Source organism: Pseudopipra pipra, chromosome 6, assembly GCF_036250125.1.
Source record: "Pseudopipra pipra isolate bDixPip1 chromosome 6, bDixPip1.hap1, whole genome shotgun sequence".
Classification (NCBI taxonomy): domain Eukaryota; kingdom Metazoa; phylum Chordata; class Aves; order Passeriformes; family Pipridae; genus Pseudopipra; species Pseudopipra pipra.
The window spans coordinates 49,412,228-49,435,976 of NC_087554.1; the positions used below are offsets into that span (position 1 = coordinate 49,412,228).

The window sequence follows — 23,749 nt, forward strand, 5'->3', positions numbered from 1 at the left end:
GATCAGCCAAGGTCAGAAAGTGCAAACTTGAAGCTAGAGCAGAGATGAGACAGTGAGACAAAAAGTCTCCATCATTTACCAAAGTTTTTGCACCTGAAAAGCGAAAAACAGTATCTTTAAGAAATCTCCACCCTAGTTCGTGAAAATTCCCTGTCCTGATGTCTAAACCACTTCAGAGAAGCACATCTGTGTATGTGTTGCAAATATATCTGTTTTATCAGGAGTTTTATCTCCTTTATATTACAGTAAAGTTTGCTGTTAGACTAAAATTCTCCCCATTTCTTCCAGTCCATAGGCTTCTTGCTTTAAGCAGTAGCATTTGCATAGGTCTGCATGAACACTCATTTTCTTGTTTGCTTCAGTGGACTGAATACAGTGCAGTAAGAGGAAAAAACCCAACCCTTCGATAAATCATAAAACACAAATACTGTCTGTTTTTTATCAAGCTGTTAGGCAAAATATTTACCCTCTGTAAGTTAAAGTGAATTACAAAGACAGAAGTTCTTCAACACAAATTCTGCTTGCTTGCAAGAAATTTAGAGCATCCCATCTCTCCGAACCACTTTTTTTTTTCTGATTAGCTCTAGCCCTTCTGCAGCCACCACTTTTGCCCAACAGGTCCCCTTCAGAGCTCTGTCTTGGGCCAATACCCACAACATGTGCCTTGATGTCTTCCCACACCCCTGACCTTCCACGGCACATCTCATTAGTCCTCTCACACAGACAGACAGGAGGGTACACACACACAGAGGGTCCTCTAATTAATCCCGCCCTTGTTTTTTTTCTTAACTCAGCCCAGACAGCAGCTGTTACACCCATCATTTCCATCGGTGACTGAGCACATGGGTTTTAAGATGACAATTTTCTCTAATTTGGCCAGAGCATGAAGGAGCTGATATACAACCCCCAAAGTGCTACTACATTTTCTAACCAGACTCTACCCCAGCCCAGATTCAGACCTGCTGGGAGGTCTCTGCTACACTGGGAGATCCAGACAATTTCTTGGGCCTTCTCGGATTTTCTAGAAGTTGCCTCAAAAAGCTAAATCATATCAGAGCTGTGCTACTCATACCCTCATCCTCCCTCAAAAAAAAAAAAAAAGCCTAAGGCCAACAGTTCACCTGCATCTTTTACATTTGCTTCCCTTTATGGACTTAATCTAGATTTTCTGGTACCTGCCGCTCCCCATTGCAGCATTGGTGTGATTACAACCCACTGATGAGTTTAAAAGATAACCTAAATTCCTCTTAAAGGAAAAAAAAAAGCTAAATTTCTATTCTAATCTACCAAATTACCATTGTCCTTATCATCACTAAGGAGGCGGACATATAAACAACTGATCCAGCTTTTGAGTGGGAGTTGGAGGCAGATGCACCAAGGCATAGTACCAGCTAGTTGTTTTCCTCTGGATTATATTTGTCCAGCACCACCCTGAAACTCACTCTTCAATCCCAATAATTGGCAGCAACTAATTAGGAAGGAAAAATGCAAGTAGTTTATTAAATGTCGATTACGTGTTTGATTACACATGATCACAGAACAAATCTCGCTTGGACAAGTATATTCATTTTCTCTTGCTCACTTCTTTTGTTTGTAGACATAAGAAGTAGACACAGTGAAGATGCTGCTGTACCATGCACTGGGATTTCAAGCCTACAGGTGACTGCAGAACACAAGGCAAGGAGAAGCTGACAATTCCTCTGCTGAATCAGGCTGCTTTCCACATTGTTCATCAAGGGATGCACATTACTAACTCTCCATGTTCTCTCTTTAGGGCTTCCACATTTGACATACAGAGAATCAACTCAAAGATACTGCCAGAATTACATCACAGGTTAATTGGAGATACATCAGCATAAAAGAAAGGGACTTGTTACAATTTTTAAATTGCTGTAATTCCAAAACATGTACAAGAACTTAAAGAATCATTCTACATAGGAAAAAAATCTGCATTAAACAACAGCTTCAAATGATGTAGAAAATTCTGATTTTAGACCCTTGAACTGTATCTAGTGAGTAATGTGACTTTTGTTCATCCCATTTATTGTCACTTAAATTATCAAGTACTAGTAAATGAAAATGACCGAACCATGTTATACTATTAAAATTTGCAAACGTACACATTTACCTCTTTATTCTTAGTAAATATAAATAATATTTGCTCAAAATATTTCCAAGAATTCTTGTTTGTGAAGGCAAAAGAAAATCCTTGAAGAAGTGTCTGCTTTTATACTCCACTAGCATATCTCTCTGCGACAGCAGAATTTTGTATCCAAAGAAGTCTTTTTCCCTGGCAGCATGTTTTCACAGCTCTTTGCACATCAGATCCCTGCAGTCAGCCGTGCTTCATGGCAAAGGAGGCTGCTCCACACCCAGCTTTACGTAACTCCCTTGCACACAGTTTGCTCAGCCTTGCTGACTTCACTCTTGCCCTGGGTGGGTATTATCTGCCCACATGGACTTGCAGAGTTTCATGCTTTATCAGCACACAGTCCAAGAGGTGCCAAATACACAGGCATCACCTTAAGGTCAGAAACTAATCCAATTTAGCAAAAACATTCCTCTTGAAAATCATCCCAGTCGACCACAATTATAAAGTTGTGATGGTTATAAAATGATAATCAAAATCTTGTGAGAGTTGCACTTGAAGAGACCATAAACCACCACCTTATTTGGGCTACTCCCTTACATCTCAATGAAACACTACATCACCCCTAATTATTTTCTCTAGTTTCCAGACAAAACTAAAAAAGGTAAACAGCCAGGTTAGTATATTTTTTGCAAGAATAATTTGAACACCTACATTTTTTTCCACTCCATCTGAATTCTAGCACCACCATCCACATCGTGTAAAAGAAGTCTTCCTCCAGTCTGGTCTGCATGTCTCAACACCCCTGCCTCAAGTCAGTCACCAGCCAAGCATCCCCCTCAATCCCAGACAGCTCTCAGACCTGGAAGGCTGCAGACCAGCCAGCACATTCAGCATGGCAGTACTAACAACAGCCCACCAGTGACAGTCCCACAGCATCACAGCCAGCCTTGACTTCGCAGCAGCAGGACACTCACTCAAGGCCTGGCTTCAAGAGAAGACTAAATCCAGTGTAAAGTACTAAAGTGCAAATTTTTTGAACCTAGAAAAAGCACTGGCCTGCATATTGGTCAGACATAATATCTACAGTTCCAATTACTAATTTCTGATAGTTTACAACAGCAGCCAAGTGCCCCAGGGCACTTTTAAACCACAGACCCTGCTTACAGAGGTACACTACAGCTCCATTTATATCCCTGTCTGCCTTCAGCATATTCAGTCAGAAGTGACTCTGGAAAAGTAAGAGATCATTTAATTATGATTTTATTCCACTGTTTTCACACTGTGGTGTTCTCCTTAGAAAAATACTAGTAAGGTCATGCCTAGACTTTTTTTGGAAGACTTTCCCTGGTTAAGATTAACTTCTCTATTCACACCACAAGTGGGTGAAAAAAAAAATAAAGCCTACAGACAAACAATTAGGAAATGAAAGAAAAAAATGTAAAACTGCATTTTTGGCCATTTAAGGCTATGAACTGAAAAAGAATGAATAAGCTCTTACGTCAAAAACAAACAAAATTTTAATATTGTTGACAGCAGAAATATCTCTCTTTTTCAAGTAGTTCTTTGTAAAATATGTCACTATAACTAAGGCCCTAACCCACAGTCTTGCATCCTACCTTACAGTAAACTGTTTACAGATGATTCTAGAGATAACCTGTGTGCCAAACTTGCCATTAAACTTCTCCCTCTGCTCATACACAAGAGAGAACTAGCAAGAACATAATATCAAAGAGCAAGTTTCTTTTCATTTCTTCCTCAAAGTTAATCATTGCCTTGGCACTAGGCTTGCTCAAGATGCATTACCTAATGTCTCTACCCACCTACAGCCATACAGCTCTTGTGCTGTAATTAAATGGCACCAAGCCAAACATCACTGGTCTTGCACCTTTCTAGTAGCATAAGCAGGCAGGACATGCTTATGCTGTCGAGTACCAAACACCTCCACTGATGATGAACGTGCTCGGACAACACGGGCGACAGAAGCTGTGGATGAAGCTTGCCATCACAGACAATTCACACACACAGCACAAGTTTGTATTTATTCCATAAGCCCAGATAAAAAATTATTTTTAAAAAGCTAAAGTTAGAATTCAGTTTTTCAGTGGAAAGGTTTCATATGAAATGGGTTTTAAAACTGCAACCTCTGAAGAGGACATACTGAGTCCCATCAATGCCTCAGTCAGGACACATTCCAGGGACAGGAGCGTAGGACTATAATCTCTGCCTTTCATGCTGTCCCTCAGTTTTACAGATGATGCTCTTTACCCTCTCACTCACCTCTCTGCTCTCTCACTTGGAACACCAAGGCTTCCACTAGCTGCATCACACAGGCTCAGGCTTAACAGTTACCCCAGCCACTTCTGCATCTCACTCCAAGACACCTATCTTACCCTCCTTCTGAGTTGTCATGAAAAAACCATACCTTAGAGAAGCAAGAGAGAGAGCAGAAACACAACCTCCAAAAAATCAATAGCATGGAAAATCTATGGAACACTGCCAGTCTGAGTATAAAATAAGAACAAACACAGTAAAGATCTCCTTTCCCTGATGTAAACATATGGTTTCGGAAGTCAGCACCAGTCCACAAGTAATCCAGAAAATCATGGTAAAAAGAAAACAGTCTTTCTCGCACCAGGACAACTCAACAACACGAACTTCCTTCAGAAGGAGCAGGAACAGCATCCCAACTTAAGTACATGGATGACTCTTGCCTTGGATCAGGAAGGGTGCTTACACCAGCTCAGAACATCACACAGCAGGCAGCCCTCTCTGATCAACATGTCCATCTTCTCTCCTAGATGTGGCTCACAGCTGTTCGTTTGAAAAGCAACCAGGAGAGAAGGCACAGGGCCTTGTAGTCTAGAAAGCTTTCATACTGGTTTCGGCATTTTATTCTTTCCCATGAGACCCCTCCTTGAAACCCTTACATACACAGAGATTAACTGACCACACTGTGTTCTGCAGACATGCTGTTTTCAGTCCTGTGGATAAGACAACTGATGTAAACAGAGCTCACCTTAAAATACTAAACTTCTTCTAAAGCAAAGTAACTGCCTGCCTTGTTTTCACTTGGAAGGGCTTAGATTACACTGTTCCACTTTCGCTGCTAGTATATGATCTGGCCAGTGTTTCAGAGTTACATCCTGAACTGGAAAGCAAGACCAAAACACTGCTGTGCTGCTTGCTGGTCACTGGAAAGATATACTGCGCTATTTCTCAAACAGCATTTCAGAAGATGCATCAAATGATCCCATATTTCAGAAAATAACTATGCAGCCTTAAAATCTCCTAGGAGATCCAGGCCTCATTTAGAGGAGAAAAAATAGTTTCTTGGTACAACAGCAAACAGCAGCTTCTTTTAGAAAAACAGGCTGCAGACCATACCTGATCTTCTAACTTTTAAATAAGCATGACAAAACCAAGCTGTTACTCACTTCTGATACAACCCTCAGCCAGCCAATCTTCAGTCTTTCAGATATTTAGTACAACTAAAAATTGTGTAGAATAAACACAAAAGAGTACAGACTTCCTGAAGAGCCAGTCCCAGTAAACAACCTGCAGATGTGAAAGAAAACGAATCACTTCTGAGAAGTGATTATTATATTTTTTTTCCAGTTCACAGATAGATGGGTAAGTTACACAGCACCTTCATAGATAAGCTGCTACAAGAAGAATAAAAGACTTATACTTTGGGGGATTTTTTTTTTCCAAAGTTCCTGTATTAGATAAACCTTCCCATTAGCATCAGCAGGTTTAGGTTCAAGCTCAAATTTATTTGTAGCTCCCAGAGTTTTCATTTCCCTGTGTTTCATCAGGTTTTGTGTTGGAAAGTGCTCTACTTGCTCTATGTACAGGGTTACAAGGGCCTTCCTGGAACTCAGGCAGCCACACAAGAAGCAGAGAAAAATGTAAGCAAGAAAACAACCCTTATCACTATCACTGTCCCTTCTGCACTGGATTGGTACAGAGCCTCCTGGCTCCTTCTCGTCTTTGCTTTTCAAACCATAGTTTCACTTTCACCACAAATTAAAATTACCAAGTTAGCAAAGTCAGTGCAAACAGATGAAATCTTAGCTTGGCAAAAACTGAGTAACTACTTACTCTCCATACGATGAACTGAAAACATTCATTAGCTAAATAGGTCTGAAAGAGAACAGCAGTTGAGAGAGCTCAACAACTAGGTCTGATGATATTTCTTTTATAGAAATCACCAATGGGAAGCAGACAAGTTTTAACAATTTGAATTCTTAATTTTGAACCATGTGTTGGAGTAGCTAAATATGAATTAAGAGCTGCTGACAAATAACAAGATAAAGTAATAAACACATTGGCTCTCCTTTGAGATCTATGATCTATGAGCAATGCACACTCAGTTCAGCCACTCAACAGTGTTCTGACAGGTTTGTATTATTTCAGCATTTGACAGGCAGAAAAAGCATATTGGGAAATTCACTAATTTACTTAAATTACAGTGAAGCCAACTACTAAGCCAAAAGCCAGGCCTATTTTGGCTGCCAGGCCTATGCCTGATTCAAGGGTCTTTTTTCTATTCTCTCTTGGATAAGAGAGTATTCTTTGATTTGGAAACTCCCTGTACAACCCCCGCACCAGTGAATACATGGAAGACATCAAGATTTATACACATTTCAATTGTTTGCAGCTCATCTACATACACTTAAGACTTTACTCATATTTCAAAGCTGTCTGGGTAGTGTGCTTCAAAAAGCCCTCATAGTCAAACTATACACTTACAGTACAGAGGGAAAGAGCCACCTCTCAGGATTTTTTGGGACTAGCCTTGCAAAAACGCCTCAGTTTCTGTAGGCATCCAACACCAACATCAGACATTTTGAATAAATAATTAAATTTCCTGAAGTGTTGGAGAGGGGGGAAAAGGCATGGGAAAGAATTTTCACTTTCAAAGGCATACAGAGAATGAGAAAAACTTAAACCCTTTAGTAGTTTTTATTTCACCAAAAGGAAGTCAAGTTTTACTGAAAGAGAACCTTCATCCCTCCTCTTACAGAAGGCTCCAACAATTATCCTCTCAAAGCCAAAGCAGCTGCTGAAAACAGGCCCACATAGACATTAACGTTTCAAAGACCAAAAAATATTAAACCAAAAACATTCTCCAGCACAACTCTTCCTTTACTGTAATAATCAATCGGGTTAGAAAAGACCTCCAATACCATCAAGTCCAACCCTTGATCCAACACCGCCGTGGTTACTAGACCATGGCACTAAGTGCCACATCCAGTCTCATCTTAAAAATCTTAAATACCTGGATGTTGGATCAAGGGTTGGACTTGATGATATCGAAGGTCTTTTCCAACCCTGTTGATTCTATGATTCTATGATTAGCAGCACTGCTAGACTGCTCCATTCTGCCTGGATCTGCCACAAATGACAGGCAATCTACTTCAATTTAATGGGAGAGTGAACAAGGATATTTCATATGGACCATGTACATTTTCCAGAAACAAACATTTTGTGTTTCAGGTTTCACTGCCAGCAGCAAGTGTGCTAAAAATCTATTCTTACAGGGAGCTTTCACACCCACATATCAGTCAACATAAGTAAAGGTGGCAGCAGCACTAACAGGAAACTCAAATACTATACTTGGTCCTACAAAAACAAATTTCAAATTACTCCACCGGATACTTCCCTGGGCCAAGCAGGCATTTAGAGTATTTTTAATGGCACCAGGGTTGAATGTTTTAATTACTACCTACCACATTTTTGATTCTTGGCCATCAATCGTTGTTATCAAGCCATGACATCTTTAAAGTGCCTGCTCTCAGAAGCTATGGTACAACAAAGCAAGAACAAACCAGCAAAAGAAATCCACGTGGTGATCCCAGGTTTGCCACCAAACTTGTGCCACTGTGAACAAAATCTATGTCAATACCTGTCTCCCAGGCTTTCCATTAAAAAAAAAATAATCTGAACACCAGGTATATCCAGTTCCCAAGGAATCCAACTAGAGAGATTCCCAACAGCCTCAGAGGGAGCTGGATTAGGCCAAGATCTGCAAACATGGTCAGCTCTCACCAAAGTCAAGGAAACTCAGCACCTTAAAAACGGAGCTTTTGAGAATCTCAGCCTAATTTGAATGCAAGGATTACTATTTTAGGAATAAGCACTTGTACACAGAACTTGGTCCCCATGTAACTTGCCTATGGAACAAGATTTAAAGATCTTGATCTTACATATCAGGAAACAGCTTTGCCCCGAAAGAAATCTGTGGTAAAGTCATCCTAGAATAAATTACTTTGTTTCCAAACTCTTTACCCAAGCTAGGAATGAAGCATTTTAATTATCATCTCCTAATTACAGTTAGTGTAATTTGGGGTGGGGGCAGAGAAGAAACACGCTTTTCCACAGTCTGCTGGTACGAAAGCTGACCAAAAAAAAAGTGACTTTAAAAACACACATCGGCTGTAGTAAGTGTTCTAACTATGTTCTGTGGCTTCAGAAACACATTTTCCTCTTTGAACAAACTCCCATATCCAGTTCTACAGAACTTTTTCACAATGACAAACAGGAGAAACTACTAACAAGGGGAAATCAGGGAAGTTATTTGTTAATAAATGAACAGCTACAGCATGTCAGACTGAAGGTCCCATTTACTCTGCCTCTAGCTGTTCTTTCTGTTCTATAGCCAAAGACACAAAAGAAACATCCCAAAATACTGTTTTCCTTCAGTGATTCTCTTGCAATCAGAGCTACACTGTTTCTTTGCTTCAGTGATTCTCCTGCAATCAGAGCTACACTGTTTCTTTGCCACTGCAAAAAATACTAAGGGAACACCTGCCAAAAAGGAATGGGATTAAGCATGACAATTTAATAGATTATTCAAGACAAAGGAGAGATCGAATCACAGCACAAAAATATTGTGCCAACCCCCCCCCAAAAAATACCTATTGTGAACAAAGATGTAGCCCTTCGCTGCCCAGGAAACTGCTACACACAGTAGCACAAAAATGAGAAATGACTTACTAGAAAAGCTGGAGGTTGGCACAGCACACCTGGAAGTGACAGTCTGCTGCAACCATATTTTCCTCCAATGCACTTGAGTTTATTTTATTTAGAGAAAAAAGATAAAACTCCCTAACGACCCTATGCCTTTCTCATTCAATCACTTCTGACTCTTCACAGAGTCGTTGTGGGCTCCAATCCTAGTTGACTGAAATGAGTACTTACATCCCACCGATCTCTTAGAAACATTCAGCGTTAAAATGCAGCAACTGACCAGCATCAATCAAATAAAGTCTTCTCTGCTCTCTAGAGACTTCTCAGGAAGACATGATCTATATGCTAAAGATCCATGTGGTTTGATTACAACACCCAGAACCAATGATAACCTCTGAAGGTAATTCACAGAAAAGCTAGCCAAGACAGGCTTTAAATTACATTTAGACCAGACAGTAATAAGATCCACTATTTCTCCTGCAAAAGAGCAAGTTCTGATCCACAAAAATGCTCTACCTTGTGGTGCAATGCTATTTCAAAACAAGTAATCCATCACTAGTGAGCAACAAAAGTGATGAAGATCAATGCCCTATACCATACATAAAGAGTAAAGCTACAGTCACCTTGCACTAACAAAGTAATCAGAAGGGAAATCAGCTAAAAAGTTCTTGAAACAAAGTTAGGCCCAAACAAAAGCAATTTAAACTTTGGGATGCCTATGACCAAAGATTTTAAATTCTACCAGATTGTGGGAAAAAAACCAAAAACCAAGACCAAACAAACCAAACAAAACCAAACCACCAAAATTCAAAGTACAAATTCTCCCATATCCTCAGAACTGAGGGCCTAACAGCATTAGAGAGAGAAAGGAAAAGAAAATGGAGTTTCAATGCCCTATCTAGCAGCAAGTCTGTACTTTCTATTCAATGTGTGCTAAACTTTTGGTTCTATACAGGCCAGGAGAGAGGTAAATTAAGACCTAATTTTCAAAATTCACTCCAACCTGGATAAAGTCCCTGGACTTTGATCTATTCCTTGAGACAGAAGGAAAGGTTACACCAAAATGTCAAGCCACAAAGTCAAAACATAACCCCATCCACCGCTTTTCCACCAGCAAATAGATCTGTTTTCCTCCTGTAGCCCCAGCTTCCACTTGCACTCCATGCAACCAGGAACAACTAAAAAACAACAAACCATTTTCCTCCACAGATTAAATGCACTTTAAAAGGTGGCAGTTTTGAAAAAGAAAGTTTCTACCGAGGGACAAAGGGTGCTGTTCAATTCTATCATCACATACTCTTTCCACAGCACACAGTGCTTCAACCCAATATGCCAGCAATAATACTTCCTTTTTACTCTTATGCTTTCCCCTTTTCTGCTACATACAGGGTGCAGGTCAGCAACTACAAGTTTTGGGTTTTTTTACACCATCAGCCTTTCATCAAAATAGTAGTCTTCCTTAGTTTTTTTTTCCCTTTCCTCCCTCTTACACACACTTTTACAGTAGTTTTTCTTTCAGTGCTTGAAAACTACCAGATTGACAGCTCCAGTGAATTAAGCTCCCTCTTTGTCGGCAAGACAAGAGCAGCACCACAGGCAACCTCAGAACAAACTCTATCCTTCTCTCCCCATCCCTCCAACCAGCAAGCGTATCTGAATGCTGAGCTTCGCACACAGTTCTATCATCCCACAGTGCCCTGTACAGTCTCTGATAATGTGGTTTATCCAGACTAGTTCAGAGGACGCTTACGTTAAAGCCACACATGCTGGAAACATGATTCGACGCATTTATCGGCACGTACCTGTGCCAGACAGCACAGCTACTCTAAAACCATGAGGCTGGGCTGAGCACATGCACATCTGTGCTCAAAGACTGACCGGCAAAGAAAATCCATTTTAGACAACAGTGTGAAAGAATGGTGAGTTGAAGCAACTCAAAGTCATACTTGAGACTACAGAAAGGCAATGTTAACTGAAAAATCAACAGGAAGACGAGAAAAACTCAATGCGCTCAATACCAGACAAAAGATGGGTGCAGATCTTACTCAAAAATTAATTGTACATTTGGCATAAATGCTAGAGAGACAGGTCTTCTCTTACTATTGCAGTACTAATACCATGCTTCACTTTTTGAGAGTGCTCCTCTGCTATGTTACCACTTAACCTGGTCAGGCAGCAAATGTGGATCTGGACACTCTCCTCTCTTCACTTACAAGGGGTTTATAGGTTCCACAAAACCCTCCACTGTCGGCTGCAAGTCACAAATGACCAAGTACTAGATTAAGTTAGAAGACAGCTCCTAAACTGTACCCAGCTTTTAGTTCCTCCTCCCTTTTCTGCAAGCTTTTCTATTTTTAGCAGGAAAGTGTTTTCTTTTTGGGAAAGAACTTTTGACTTCTGAACTTCAAGACATCTTGACCGAAATGACCTTTTTTCTTAATTAGTCAAGAGCCAGAATGCTTTAGTAAAATGAACACGTCATCATGGCTGGGCTTCACAAACGAAGATTTGGGAAGGGCTCTATCCACATTTGTTACAAGAGCACTGGTGGCTAAAAAGGAGGGGTTTTTTTGTTTGTTAGGGTTTGGGTTTTTTGGTTTTGTTTTGTTTTTTTTTTTTTAAACCCGTAAAGGAATAGATATTATTTAAGTGTATGTGTACATGTTCATTCCAAGCAAAATGAACATGTACACATACACTTAAAAATAAGTAATATCTATTCCTTTACAGGTTTTAAAAACAAACAAATAAAAAACCCTAACAAACAAAAAACATCACAACACAATAGAAGCAACTTTGGTTTTACCTATGCTTTTACTCACAACAAAACTGGAGAATTGCCAACAAGTGCCAATAGCTTCCTTATGTTCCTGTGATGTCAGAAATGAAAGTGAGTTCAAAAATGCATTAAAAGGTTTATGTGGAGCAGATCCACCTGTGGCTATTGAATGTGGTACCACGGACACAACTGCTGCCACTGGAGTCTCTAAACAGTGACTGACAGAAGGCAAGAGAGTCTGCCAAGGGGAAGGTGAGCATATTTGCTCTGTGCCTCATACTTTCTCTAAGCATCTGCTTAGAGATCAGTCCCAGTTCAGTCCCAGCTGGCTGGGTTCAGGTCTGTTTGGCTGCCCTCATGCTCTTCAGATGGCCTGTCAACCAAAACACCTCCAAGCAGTTAGAGCCCCGGCTATGGAACAAACACACTAGTGAACTTGTACGGGAGTAACCTCACTGTTACCTACCCCCTGTTACCCTCTCACCCTTCAAACACCAGCAAGGAGAGCCCATTCTGCCTGCACTGGTACCAGACTCCAATGACAGCAGGCAGAGGCGGCTGGATCCTCAGCCTGTAATTTCTCCTAAACTGAGACGAGATTTTGTAATCAAAGGAACAGCGTGTTCCTGAACAAAGCAGCATCTACACACAGCTGTATGACATACAGATAGAGCTAAAGAACAACAGTTTTCAGTATTTACATTCATCTCTGGTTTGTTTTTTAACTGCAAGGAAATAAACAAGTTTCTCCTCGAAGCGCACACAGGTATCCAGTCAAGTTTAAGTGGTCACTGCTGGACTCACTAAACCATACTATACTGCTGAAGCAGGCAGTGTTTCATAGCCCACTTATACAAATGACAACACTATTCATTCTTGTAGGGAAAGCAGGTTGACAAGATAAGGAATAAGCCTAGTCATCACACCAATACTTTTAACCACTAAATTCATTTCAGAGTGGCAGGGAGAAAGGACTGCAGTACTGTGGCTGCCCATGGGGCAGGCGTGGCATTTCGTAAGTGAACCTTTATGATATCATTTCCTTCCAGCACCATTAATCACCCCAGACATCACTTGTTCTATCAGCTATTAACCAGTTGTCCCAACCCCAACATGCAGATAACTTTATCAAGGTTAGGCAGCAAGTCATTACTAAGCACTACAAGAGGCAGTGCCAAAGGCCTTGTTTCGAGAGAATCCTCTGAACTATTTCCTCCTGGTGAAACAAAACACATTACACTATTACATGTACTTATCCAGACCTAGCATCAGGGAGAAAAATACAGAAAGTACAAAAAGTCAGCAGCACTTTAAATCACATAATTTCAGAAAAGGACAACTATGTTGCTTATGGCCAAAACATTCAACTCAAACCAAGTCTCTTAAAGCACTGATTTTTAGCCCATAAGTGCTCTTCGAGGGGGGACTCCCTCAGTGTGCATGAATGTTTGTGGTGTGGTCTGATGAGACAAACATGGGGCTTCAGAATGACAGCCAGAAGCATCCCAGCTTCACAGGTCAAGATTTAGTATGCCTTTTGCTGCAGACTTGTCTTATTCACTTATTTTTCCTCCTTTGCCAGTGGCACCATGCAGAATGCAGTTTCACAAGGCAGTGCCTCTGGACCTAGACTGAACATGCAGAATCAATGTGTTACAGAGGGAAAAGACTGGAGATAGCCTTGTTGACAAGGAGGAAGAAAAGCCTGTGAGGAGTGTGATGAAGAACAAAAATAAGCCTGGTTTTGAGGAAGAAGGACCGACTTCAGATTTTTCCAAGCAAGCAAACTTAACTCAGCTGTATGTGACAAGACAAGACACGCTATAAATCTTCACTAACTGGCATCTCAGGGGAGATTAAACAGTTCAATGTGGACAGAACCTGCTTCCAAGTTCCGTGCCTGGCTCTGCCAATTACTTTCCTAAAAGTGCCGCTGGAAACGTGATTTTCTCCACTCTACAGATCAGAGCCTTGAGAGCCCTCAGAGCAACCTCTCAATGAGTGCACACCCTGCTGCCTGCATAGGTAATAGCCTGGTTGTGGGAAAGAGCAGACTTCTGCTTTGGTTCCCAACTCACAGGAATTACTTGACAGAATTTGCATGAGTGGCAATCACACTCCAGCCAAAATAGCCCAAGCACTGCAGTTGGGAGGAAAGACAATTACAAGTAACAACATTCTACTTGGAACTAAAGGACATCCCCTTCCACAAAAATCAGCCATTTTAAAAGCCATTCCTAAAGTACATGGTTGTCCTCCAAACACGATTTCTCTCTGCAGACAGAGAGAATACTAACCAGCATTTTTGTAGTATTTGGACAGTATGGAAGTATCAGCAGTTTCCTCCTTGATCATATAAAGCACGTTACTCCTTCTGAGGAGAGTTAATTCCATCAGCACAAAACAAACCATTGTTTCAAGGACTGAACACTGAAATAAAAAATGAGAAAAAGGAAGATAACCAGACAAGAGATGGTTTGTTCCACAACACTATGGCACAGATGTGCCCATCCCAGGTGGTTATTTTATCTGTTATCATGCTTATTTTAGTGTTTCACATGCACTGCTTCCTTCTTTCCTTGGAACATATTCAAGAATGTCATCTCACCAAAAAGTGTCAACAGTTGAGATGAATAGCACATTATCCAGCCAGTATCAGGAGATGTGCTGTCAATTGGTGCTTCCCAGGTGCAGCATATTAAGGCAGAGGAAACACTTTCTGTCATCTCTGACACCCATTTCAGGCTGAGTCTATATATTCAAAAAAACTGCACACATTTAAGAGTGTGTGCCTAGACTTCCCAAGTCATGACTCCTGAATTAGTGAAGGGACTTCAAGCTACTTAATGTACACAAAGAGCAGTTTCTCAGGTTCTTACTGCACTATTACAGATTGGACCAAACCAAGAACAGCACTCACCTCAGCAGAGGTCAGTATCTCTGCCTTGAAACAGGACCACAGGCCCGTTTCATTCCCACCATGTTTGTCCGAACTGGTTGCAGAAGTCTCAAGCAACAAATTCCACTGCCTAGTGAGACAATCACATTATCTTTTCCACCTTCCTATCATCCCTCCTTCTTGGTACAATTGAAGGCCACTACTTTTTGTTCTGCCTACAACAGAACTGGGGAATAAGCTTGGCAGGGGATGGGGGGGACTTGTGTTGGGTTTTTTTTTCTTTCCTACAAGCTTTTTACAGTGTCTGAACATCCATCTCCAGCCTCTTACTTACATTGAATAGCACAGTACAATACGCTGTATTTACAAAACCTCTGATCCTTCTCACTGCTCTCTTTTGGGCACTTCCCAGCTGATCGGTCTTTTCCCTGAAATGCCGTGCCCCAGGCTAAAGGCAGGAGGTGAAACTACGGCAGCAAGAACCTTATCAGTGCTGTGCAGAATGGAGGCCCTACCTCATTCGCCTTGCAGGCTCTGTTTCGACTGACACACCCCAAGATGACGTTCATTTGGGGGTTCTGGGGGCTTTTTTTGGCAACATTGTCAATCTGTATTCAGCCTGTGACCTGCAAAAGAATGCAGATCTGTCTCTGAAGAGCTGCCACCTGACCAGGCTTACTATTGTTCCTTGCTGCGTATCAGTTCCAACAGGTTGTGGTAAAGGGATGTTCCATGAGGAGGACGCAAACTTCCTGCACCTGAGGTAAATGATTGCTAGACCACAAAACAGAGTCGCTATGAAAGGGTGATTGTTACAGTCCCTTGTGTAGTGGAGCAGCTGCACTCTGTGTTCCCATGAAATGGTTCTGCAAGCATAACACCGTAAGCTTTCTGTGAGAAGAACGCCTGCCAATAAGTGTTCCCAGACATTAAGAAAATGCACACATATCCAGTTCTTCTGGGATGTAAAGTCTTCTCCACACACTACTGGAAGGAGGAGCAGGGACTCAGAAATACAGTGAGCTTCTCCTCCAAGAAATACATGGGGTTTTGCTACTACCTTCAACACCGTTTCATGGTTCAGTGCAATTTCTACCACTAGGCTAGTTCTAAGTCTTTGTTAGAGTTGATGTCAAAGAAATCTACCCACCCATCTGGCCCCCAGTTACTTCTCATGATATAGTATTTCAGACTAACACAAGCAACAATGGGAGCTATTGATCAACACACATACATTTTATTTTTATGGCTTTTAAGGCTGTAAAAGCTAACTGGCACAAGCCAGACATTTAACAAAAGTAGTATTTAGGGTTTTTTTGTGGAGAATTGGGGTTAAAGAAAATCCCTTGACTTCTTCCTGGAAAAAATATGTAATATACTTCATGCCTACTATATAAAGAAACAGATTATTTTAATACCCTCAAAACAGGGTATTAAAATCTTAAATCTGTCTTAAAAGTCATGTTTAGGTTCTTGTGCACAGGCCATGGCACACAAGAGATTGCAAATAAAGTTTAGAAAAGAAAAAGAAAACCATACAGATCTACAGCACTGAAAAAACATTTATTTTTATGGTAGATTTACTAAACAGAGCAGTTTCTTATATATGCTAAAATAAGGCTTAACTATCTATCACAAATTAAATGGACAGAAGTTGAAGAACCAATTTAACTTAAAGAAAAAAACCCCAAACTATTTCAAGTCACAGAAATTTAAATTATGCATACTAATATTTTGGTGGGAAAAAAAATCATTGGTTGCTATATTCAGCAGATTGACCTGGTATCAGCATCAAAACGGTTTCATCATAACTCAGTGAAAAAAAAAAACCAAAACCAAATCAACCCACCACAGTGACCCCTGTCATAATTAAATGGTCTTCAGCACAGGTGACATGCTCGACCAGGATCTACATGCCTAAAGTGCATAAAACCAAGACCTGCTGAACTGATGCAAGTCACAATTCATGAACATGGTCTCAAGTTTCAAAACAGTCTTCACCAGTGCATGGCCCCCAGGAATCCAAACTGGACCAAGATGCCTTAGCTTCCTGTGTGTCAAGGAACGCTGTCAGTTTGTCATGGATAATCTCTCAAGGAGGAAAGATGACCATTTGGCTTGCTTACTAAAAATCAAGACAACTGGGCTTTACTAGGAGGCATAACTCAATTACCCCACTTCCATTGCTTTTTGTGGGCAGAATTTGAGTTTCTCAGAATTTCTATAATTTCCTGAGAACTTCTCCCTCCCAGATGCACACCCTGCTTTTATGAGAAAAAACACAGCACAGTAAAATCCATAAATAATCTGGGTGTTAGGGTACACAAGCACAGTTCTTCTGTCAGTCAAATTGCAGGATTTATCATGACATGAGTTACCTCTTCAGGCAACTCTTTAACTCCTTTCCTATTCGTTTTCTACATGCCATAAAGAGGAAATTCTGACTCATTATGAATTTAGCTACACAGAAAAGCTACCACATTACCATGCAAACTTAAAGGCTGCACATGTGAATGCTTTTGCCCAAAATAACTGAGAGCCAGCTTATCATTCAGAATTGGGTGACTTTAAATTATCTCCTCTTGGATGAGGCATATTTCACTTCACATCACTGTAACTTATTCATGTTGCCATGCCCTTACTGCCTTGCATCTCCACAGCTCCCTGAAGAGACCATAGTAACAGCTGACAAGCAGAACAACTACAAAGGAAATGGAGGCTTTTACACAGTGAAGAGCCATTTGTAAACGGCTGCAGCTCACTAATCTTAACTGGTGCCAAACACAGCACAACTCATTTTCTGAGAAGATATATGCATTTTTCTGTACTACCACCACCACTCCTCATACACCATGAACAGGAGTCCTTTTATTCACAACATCCACAGAGACCTAGCAGTACACCAATGCATATTTTACAGAATGATAATGTGGGCATCCAAGAGTCTTTACCATTACCACCATCTGACATTGACAGAACATCTCTCTCATCTCTATAATGGAATGTGGCATCTCCATTTCCCTAACCTTGCATTAGTGCTCATGCACCTGCACACTGACAGCCATTCCGAGGTCAATGTGATGAGCAGGGAACTGATTGGATTGAGAGTCTTTGCCAACTGCATAACCACTAAATGCAGCTTGAGACAGAGAGTGAGTCCAAGCAGCTAGAGAAAGGAGGAACTGCTCCTTTCAGCAGCAGAGACACGTGACAGCATCAGAACTACACATCACAGGCTCCTAAATTCTCAGTTATGAGCACCCAGAAACTTTGGCTTACTTTTTATCAGGGCATAGATACTCTGTATTTTGCCAGTAGCCAGCAACCTAAAACTCTGATACCGTGCCATCATCTTGGTGAAGCAGAACATAAAGGCTCATGGGAAAGTCTACTTGACATGCACAAATCAGACATTTGCACACTGCAGTCCCACGAAGACCCTACTTGGGGAACTGCAGCCACAGCAGATATGCTGGAATGCAGATAACACAAAGCATGGTGTCCTAGCAGTTTTACTCAAAAGCACAGGACTTGGCAATAGTAGCTTCTTAATAATGACTAATAAATTCACTGACAACATAAGAAGCCTGTACCACATGCCCTGTTCCACACAAAAGAGCTCAATCTCACATCACAACTCAACTAGGAATACCTTCATATGAGCAAGGTTGAGACAGAAACGCTCCTCTCTCCACTGAAACTATACTGAGGCACAGAAAGGAACATAAAAGTTTTGCTCCGACAACAGCTTATGAAGTAGCTTATGTGGAAAGGAGTTCCCGGGCAGAACCAAAAACCACTTTGGGAAGGAGAGACCAGAACTGAGGATGCACCTCATCCCAAAGGAATGCCCCTGCCACGGTGCTTCGCACATAGCAGGGAGGATGACTAACCTGGCACTGAGGAGGGAGCTCAAATTCCTCTCTATACACAGCGGCAGGTCCAGCCAGAGGACCACAGTGAGCTTGGCCCATCTTCAGCTTCGGCCTCCCTTGGGAGGCACCAGCTGCAGGCTTCAAACCGGACTTCCCACTTGTCAGGGCAAGTGCTCTATCCTCCAGGTCAACAGCTCTTGAGGTACCATTCAGGGATCACTGATCCCCTGCCACAGGCCTGGGAAAACACACTGCCTTTTTGCTCACCATCCTGCTCAGAAGCCTGGAGATGTAGATGCATTAAGGGCTGCACTGGGCTCTAATTCAACAATTGGGAACCACTGGTCTGGGCAATAAATGTGGAGGTAGATGCAAGCACAGGCACTGCCTTCATCTCCTTGGGCTGCACCTGGAAGGTACAGTCAAGGCTGTTATGCTCTACAAAGAGCACAGCTCAGGTAGGATGTATCTACTGTGTCACCGTGAGGACCAAACGTGGAGGTGAGCTCAATGGCCTTTGATACAAGGAAGATTCTCTTGGGGATATAAAGCTTAGGCAATAGTCCCAAGACACTGTTCAGGCACAACAGCTGCCATGCCAGTCACACAGAAAGTTTCAAGGTGGATACAAACATGAAGAAAGTATTTCAGGTTCTTGCCCAGTCTTTGTGAGCGGAAAGCTAAAAGCAGGACTGCCTATGCCCCAAAGCTGCACCTTAACTGCTGGTCCTCTCACACTGGCTCATTTCAGTTCAGATAATATAACCCAAAACCTGGAAATACTCTTAAGAGAGCAGTCCAGCACTTAGACTCTATCACACAAGAGGATGATTCAAACAGATTTTGAAACGTCTGTCCATGACCACTCTAGGATGTCAGTGCTTTGCACTAGAAGTGGCTGCCCTGACAGACTGTAAAGAAATGAAGATTCTTATCCTAACAATACCCCTCATCTAAACTCAGCATGCTTCAGGAGTTCATTAGGAGGTTTCTCTTACTTTCCTGGACTATCTAATTGCTTCATTACAAACCCGTACAAACAAATCTGAACTTTGCAGTCATCCAGAAAGTATATCCCTAGGCAACAGGCAAATAAATTCCAAGTAACAGTCACCATAAAGTACATAGAGAAGACAGACACATAGTCCACTCTAACACATGAATCACTGTACAGGAATGAGTACCTTTGTCTTGCTTTTTACCATATACAAGATTTCTGGTAAAATGTACGTTGAGCTTGGCACCACTTTTTCTACAGCTGAAAAAGCTTACAAACACACAAGTCATCAAGTAGATGTTATGCATAGAACACTTGAAATCTTTGCCTAGATGAACACAGCACTCCTCCAGTGTCAGTGGAAGCTACTGGGCAGGAAAACGGAGCATACAAAATATCAGTACAACTTGCTACAGTGACTGTACTTGTCCTTAAACCAAATGTTTAACTCCACTTTTACAGAAACACTAATAATGCTTTTAAAAGTACCAAAGCACGTATGAACATACATCTCTGTCCAATTTCTATAAATGTTACTCAAAGCGAGCTTAGCCTGTACAGGATGAGACAGACTAATTTTCACCAAGAAATTAGTAAAGTGTAGCAATAGAGACACTTCTGGGTCAACTTTTACAGCACCATGAAGACCTAAAACTATTAATAAAATTTGTACAGTACACAAAGAAATTGTAGATCCATGTTATGTAACACAAGTGTAAGGAATTTCTGAAGTAGAGAGAAATGAAGCAAAGCACCTAGTCAGAAAGAGAAACATGGGCAATGAGGGCAAAAAGTCAGTTTTGGAGATTGCTAAGCATAACAATGTACAGCACATAATACCAAGAATGGAAGATAAATTACTACAAAAAGTTTTTAATGGATTTTCTGAGATTCTTCCTAAATTCTAGGCATGAAAACTAGCCTATACCAAACCTCAAGGCCCTAAAAATTATGTTTTTCTGCGCATCAGAAAAACTAATCTAAAATCTCTCGGCAAGGTCAAAACTTAGTCCACAAGTATTTTGTTGGAGAATGACATAAAATTTAAAAAGATGTTAAACCAGAACTTGTGGCCTTTCTTTATATTTTAAAAAATTGATAAATTTTGCTGAAGTTTGACAGAGGAGATACAGAATGCCAAGTACACAACCTGATGGAAAAGCTTCTGTCACTTTCTCGAAGCAGTTTTCTGTTTCTTTTGCTTCCTTCATCCTTACAGAAAGAAGCAAGTGCTGCCAACAGAAATTTCACAGGGATTGGTGTTTTTAGCATGACATGCTTTAATAAAGTATATTTGAAGTCTTGTAAAATATATTCTGTAAAGTTTAAAAGACTTCACAGAAACCACCACACAGGTTATGCCGCAAATTTTTCAATTACCAAAACTCATTTAATATCCTTGTTATGAACTATTAGAATTAAATAAGTCAGAGAAAAATGTTAATAAGTATCAGAAGCTGTAATGCATATGTCACAAGACCTTGGACCCATAACTTCTAATGAAATAATAAAATTGTGTAACATACTGCATAAATTATCCTCTAAGCTGTTCAGATAAAGTCTAAGTACTGCTTATCAAACTAACCTTTACCTCTGGGACTGCACAAAACAGACGCAGTTATACTACCTTCGGACGTCTCATTCATGTCTCAGGTGAATACAAGCTTATTCAGGGGTTTGTGGACCCTAATTTTATATGTTTTCACATGACGTGAAGGAAAGTTATTCCCCGTCGCCTAACTTTTCCTAATAATAATTCGGTTCGTAACAAGGTCCGCAGAGATCCGGGAATACCAGAGACCTTTCGGCAAGCAGCGGGCAGAAATTAACGCGGGCGGGCAGTACCGCGGAGCTGTGCCGGGCCCTCGCACACCCACGGGGACGCTGCACCGCCCCGGATCGGGTTTCCCGGGAGCGATCGGCAGCACCCAGGTGAGCGGGAGGCAGGAGCGCACAGCCGCGGCCCGGCGGAGCGGGGTACCCGGGGCACGGCGAGCCCTGCGGCCCCAGCCCCGGTGGGCACAGCCGGCTCCGGGAACACGCACCGAGCACGGAACGCCCGCGGGCCATGGCCGAGCCCCGAGCGGCCCCAGCCCCATCCCGGGGCCGCCGCCTGCCCCGGCGCTCCCCGCGGCGCGGCCAGGGCCGCCTCCTTACCGGCATAGCTCGGCGAAGGCCTGGAAATTTAGCTTCCTGATCTTCTTCTCGCTCAGCCAGTATCCCACTCGCTTCCCCTTCAGGAAGGTCTGCATGGTGCCGCCCCGCGAGCAGGGGACCAGCTCCGGGCGGCGGGGCAGCGCAGCTGCCGCTCACACTCGGCGCCTGCCAAGCGACGGCTGCAAGGGAAGCAGAGAAAGGAGGATCAGCCGGTTCCCCGCGGCGGGCGCTGCCCCCCGCCCGCCCCAGCTGAGCCGCGCCAGGCGCAGCCCCCGGCAGGCGGGCAGCCCCGGCAGGCCCTGCCCCGCACCGGCGGGCAGCTCGCCCAGGCGGGCAGAGAGGAGCCGCTCCCCGCACCAGCCCCGGAGGCACACCGCTACCGCTACCGCCACCGCCGCCGCCGCTCGCCCCGCGGCACGCCCGCAGCGCCCGCCCGCACGGACCCGCCGCCGAGCTCGCCTCCGTGCCCGCTCGCCGCTGCTGCTGCTGCTGCTGCGCGGCCGCGGTGGTGCTGGTGGTGGTTCTGGTGGTGCTGCTGCTGCTGCAGCCGCTCAGCTCCCCATTTGCCCGCTATTCGCAGCCGCCTCCACTTCCTCCTCCTCCTCCTGCGGGCCGTCCCCTCCGCCGCGCTCCCACCCCCCGCGCGGGGCGGGCACCGGGACGCTCCCGCCCGCCGCAGCACCGGGGCCGCGCCCGCCCCGCGGGCACCGCGCCGCCGCCGCCAGGGGGCGCCCGCGCCGCCGCCGCCTTAAAGGGACAGCGCCCCTCACTGGTTCCGGCCCGGCCCGTGGGTGCGCCCTGTGGTTTTAGTTCCTAAGGAAGAACAGTTTATGTGGCCACTTAACATTTCCTACTGGAGCTATCGAAAACGGTTGTTCAGTACATCTTTCATATAAAAAAGGTTCCAAGAAAACATGAGTTTTCACTGCAAAACCAAGTATCTTCCTTCTTCCATCATTTGGCAAGTACCTGTAGGGATTAAATTGAAGTTTCAGTAACGGCTATTTCTTATTTAACTTCCTTTTGCGGGAGGCAAAAAAGGAGGCAGGCAATGCAAGCATGAGCTGGCATACTGATTTTTGAGTTGGGCTTTCCTAAACACAGAGGCAGCTGTTCTGTGCTTCATTTGAGAGGAAGAATCTTTCAGTCAATTGCTGGGGTTATCTCACAGCACAAGTAAAATTTCCCCATCTTTGTTTCTCCCCATCAGCTGAAATGAGCACCACTTCAGCCCAAACATTTTAATCTGTCTCTCTGGGAATGCCAAGCACGGCCCTTACAATAACAACATCCCTCAGAGGGGGGTCGGCAGTACCTGCAATCCTGATCTGAGGTGCAGATGATGCTTCTATGATGACGCTTTCTGTGAACTGGGCTTGGAGCCCTGTTCAGTGGGAGCTGCTCGGTGAGTTCTGCTGACTCACAGTGCCACAACAAATGCGGTGTAATAACTTCAGCAGAGTATCAGAAAAGTGGTAGAAGCATCCATGCAAAGAAAAGAAGGGTGAAAGCCTTAAGAAATATGAAAATGGTCATTGACTTAGGCTGTTCTACATTCCTGCTGTTATTCATATGAACAGCAAAGTCATTCTGACCCAAGGGTGTATTGGAAAGTAGGCAGAGAATGGAGTCACCTGCAAAAAGCTCATACGAATGGTTTTTGAAAATGTATATCATAGCACTTTTTCTCTATTTGTGGTGGCTTTGAGGAATATGTATGTTTATTTCTCTCCATCATCTTATTTGCTACTCTGTTCTTTATTTTACAGAACACTTTTTATCTTAATCACATTCACACATTTTGCACAGTTCATTAATCAATGTAATTAGAATTAGTAACTGTATTTTGATAGCATGATTCCTGCTACAGAATATTTTGCTGATATTTAAACATTTTATGGAAGCATGGTAATTTGGGGAAAACCTGTGATTCAAAAAGGTCCAAATACTAGACTTTATCAAACATTATCAGAATTAT

At 42.6% G+C, this 23,749-nt stretch overlaps 1 protein-coding gene across 4 annotated transcripts in view; it reads right to left on the bottom strand.

The window, feature by feature from the left end:
- ITPK1 (inositol-tetrakisphosphate 1-kinase) overlaps window positions 1–22,391 on the bottom strand; it is a 236,554-nt gene extending 214,163 nt beyond the window's left edge. For 2 of the 4 annotated variants that reach the window (XR_010431473.1, XM_064659021.1), the window contains exons 1-2: window positions 22,215–22,379; window positions 21,772–21,950 (exon numbers count right to left, since the gene is read on the bottom strand). Coding sequence is in view for 3 of the 4 variants with exons in the window: in XM_064659021.1 (XP_064515091.1) it covers window positions 21,772–21,866 (95 nt within the window). In the remaining variant the exon portion in view is untranslated. Of the gene's footprint in view, window positions 1–21,771; window positions 21,951–22,214 lie in introns of those variants that run through there. The other 2 variants (XM_064659022.1, XM_064659023.1) reach the window with 2 other exon arrangements.
- Between the last annotated feature and the right edge of the window lie 1,358 nt (window positions 22,392–23,749).